At 41.7% G+C, this 3710-nt stretch overlaps 1 protein-coding gene across 1 annotated transcript; it reads right to left on the minus strand.

The window, feature by feature from the left end:
• LOC102175203 (olfactory receptor 7D2) lies at window positions 1-954 on the minus strand. Its single transcript, XM_005682332.3, has one exon. The coding sequence runs from the start codon at window positions 937-939 to the stop codon at window positions 1-3; it is 939 nt and encodes a 312-aa protein (XP_005682389.2). The 5' UTR covers window positions 940-954.

A 3710-nucleotide genomic window follows, 5' to 3' on the forward strand; every position in this document is an offset into this window, starting at 1 on the left:
TCACAAACAAGAGGTTGTTCTGTTGAGGAGCCTTCTGAGGGTTCCCTTCACATCCTTGTTCCTCAGGCTGTAGATGAAGGGGTTCAACATGGGGGTCACCACGCTGTACATCACAGAGGCCACTGAGACTTTCTCGGGGGAGTGAGTCACTGCAGAAGTGAAATGAACCCCCACACCTGTCCCATAAAATAAAGAAACAACTGAGAGGTGAGACCCACAGGTGGAAAATGCTTTTTGCTTTCCCCCAGATGAGGACATCTTCCTTATGGATAAAGCAATTCGTGAGTAGGAGAAAAGAATCCCAATGAGGGGGAAAACACCCAGCACACCAGTCATAAAATATATCAAAGTCCAGTTCAGGAAGGTATCAGAGCAGGCCAATTCAAGAATGTGTGTCAGTTCACAGAAGAAATGTGGAATTTCAAGATCTCTACAGAAGGTCAGGTGCTTCATCAGACAAATGTGAAGGAGGGATGTCAGGACACCAATGAGCCAGGTAATAAAAACCAGCCAACCACAGAGGTGTGGGTTCATGATGACCGTGTAGTGCAGGGGGTGACAGATGGCCACAAACCGGTCATAGGCCATGGCAGTCAGGAGCAGAGTGTCCAGGATAGGAAAAAGCATGGAAAAATACACCTGAGTGAGGCAGTCCATGTAGGAGATGGCTTTGTTCTCTGTGTGGATGCTCAGTAGCATCTTGGGGACTATGCTGGTGCTGAAACAGATATCAACCAAGGACAGGTTTGAGAGGAAGAAGTACATGGGGGTGTGGAGGTGGGAGTCGAAAATGATGGCCAAGATGATGAGCAGGTTGCCAAGCACAGTGACCAAGTACATGGACAGGAACAGCCCAAATATGAGGGGCTGCAGTTCTGGGTCCTCAGAGAACCCAAGGAGGATAAACTCTGAAACTCCTGTTCTGTTTCCTGCTTCCATGTAGCTGATATATCTATGAAGGAAGAGACAAGAGCAGCAGGAATTAGCAGCAATCTGGCATCCTCCACATATTAGAAATATTGACCATGCCTTTCACTGAAGTTTTAATGTTTATGAAGTGTGCCATTTTGTCTAAGCATTGAAGCTTTGTTCACTCAAAAGTAAAAACCAGTTTTTATCTTATATCTTATCCTAATTTCTTGTATTAAGTATCCATTTTATGACAACGAAATGAAAATAGAATCCTATAAAATGGAATCTGGCATTCCTGACCGCTTATCTGAAGGATCTGTTTTATAACAACCCTGTCAGACGGTTATGGATCTTCACAATGGGGACAAATCAACACGATGGAAATAATGTTGCTTCTGTGGGATTGAAATCCTGCACGTTTGGGATCCTGCCAAAAGTGCAGGACTTCAGCCTAAAGACTAGGTGCTTCCCTGTGGCTCAGTGGTAAAGAATCCGCCTGCCAATACAGGAGACATGGGTTTGATTCCTGGTCTGGGAAGATCCCACATGCTGCAGAGCAACTAAGTTCCAGCACCACAACTACTGAGCCTGTGCTCTAGACCCCAGGAGCTGCAACTACTGAAACCTGGGTATCCTAGAGCCCATGCTCTGCAACAAGAGAAGCCACTGCAAGGAGAAGCCCATGCACTGCAACTAGAGAGTAGCCCCACTCACCATAACAGAAAAGCCTGCACATAGCAACAAAGCCCCAGCACAACCAGAAATAAAAAATACAAAGACTAGGGAACATCAGACAAACTCAAGTTGAAGGACATTTTACACCATGTCTGACCTGCTCCTTTCAAAAATGTAGATGCCAACAAATTCAAATAAATTCCAGCAATTGTTCTGGATTAAAGGAGATTAAAGAGACATGTCAGCTGAATGTAATCATAGATGTTCTTTTGCTGTAGATGAAATTATTAGGACAACTGTCGACATAGACATGAGTTCTGTAAATTTAATAATAGTATATAAATGTTAATTTCATTATTTTGATAATTGGGCTATGGCTGTGTGAGGCAATGCCCTTGTTTCTAGTGAATTTTGAAGACTTAGAGATAAAGAGATCCCATATGTACAGTTCTATTTTCTCTTAAGTGCTTCTGAAAAATTTCACCAAGAGACACAGGCACACACACACCCTTACAAAAGGAAGAAGGAAAAGTGGATTAAAAAAAAAGTAAAGATGGTCAAGTGTTAAAATTGGGGAGATCCAATAGAAGATATACATAAGAACTATTTGTTCTTTTAACTTTTCTCTAAATCTCTCTAAATCTAAATGAGGTTAAAATCAAAAGTTAAAAAGTATCCCCTTCACATTATGCCCAGTAGTACAGGGCAGAAAAACAAGAAGAAAACCCTTTGTGAGATGCTGTCAGAAGAGTTAGACAGTCAGAAGAGTTAGACTCCCTCGTAGCTCAGATGGTAAAGAATCTACCTGCAATGCAGGAGACTAGGGATCAGTCTCAGTGGGGAAGATCCCCTAGAGAAGGGAATGGAATGGCAACCCACTCCAGTATTCTTGCCTGGAGAATTCCATGGACAGAGGAGCCTGTCAGGCTACAGTCCAAGGGGTTGCAAACAGTCAGACACAACTGAGCTACTAACACTTTCACTTTTCAAAGAGCACTGCAGCTGGGGTCACCACTCACAGATTTTGGAGCCCACAGTCACACTCTCCTAGAAACCTCAGCCTGAGGAACTTAATCTAAAATGGTCCCCGATGAACAGTACCCTAGGTCCCAAGCAGAAGCAAACACATCTGCTCTGGAAAGTGCTTTCATCCCAGGATCTTCTCCTCAATGTCAAGAAGGGAGATGGTTTTGCAGTCTCCAGAAGGGAGAAGGTCTGCAGTTTTTCTTTCTTTTAACACTCTTTCCAGGTTTTCCTGTACACGTTGCTCCTCCCAACCTCCCAGTCTTATTTAGCATCATGCCAGCCTTTCACTCTCAAAGCCCCAACATGTTTGCCTTTAGGAGTCTTAAAAATGCTAGAATTCTTCTCCCAGGTATGCCTGTGGAAGTCCTGCCCTCTCTGATGAGATCCTCCTCCCTACTTTAGTCATCTTGTGGTGACTCCTGTCCTCATCTCTCAGATGAATCCTCCCTGCTCACCAGCTGCAGTTCACTAGTCCATGCCTTTAAAACCCTTTCTATTTTTCTCCATTAAACAAATCATAGTTATGTTTTTGCATTTACTTATGGAACTAATTGAGCTGTTCCTCTTACTGAATCATAAATCACACAAGTTCAGATAACACGTTACTCACCTTTGTATCCTCATTGCTGTGTTATCAAAGAATATGGAAAACTGAATGAAGGTTGAAAACAAATATCATTATATATAACAGAAATGAGAAATCTACAAGTTAACCTCACATTGACTGTAGATGCACCAAGGTAAAAAAGGAGTAGTATGAAGTTATCTGATAAAAACCACCACAATACTGTAAAGTAACTACCCTCCAATTAAAATAAATACATTAAAAATTAATCTGAAAAAATCCAACATAGCCCATTATGAATTAATATCCATCTGATGAGTGCAAAAATATTTAATATTAGTAAGTCAGATAACAACGTATTTATGTCAATAGATCAATGCATAAAATAATGGTAAGTTTCAAACCAAGTTTCATTTAACAAAACTTAAGTCATTGATGGGGAGGGAACAGAGCAAAACGTCAGTCACCTAAGAACAGAAGAGTACTGCCTGCAGATGATAAAGTACAACTATGTTAATTGAGTGTGCAAGAA

Source organism: Capra hircus, chromosome 7, assembly GCF_001704415.2.
Source record: "Capra hircus breed San Clemente chromosome 7, ASM170441v1, whole genome shotgun sequence".
Classification (NCBI taxonomy): domain Eukaryota; kingdom Metazoa; phylum Chordata; class Mammalia; order Artiodactyla; family Bovidae; genus Capra; species Capra hircus.

Bases quoted from the DNA above. Each gene is read 5' to 3' on its own strand.
- LOC102175203 (XM_005682332.3), bottom strand. From the start codon at position 939: ATGGAAGCAGGAAACAGAACAGGAGTTTCAGAGTTTATCCTCCTTGGG.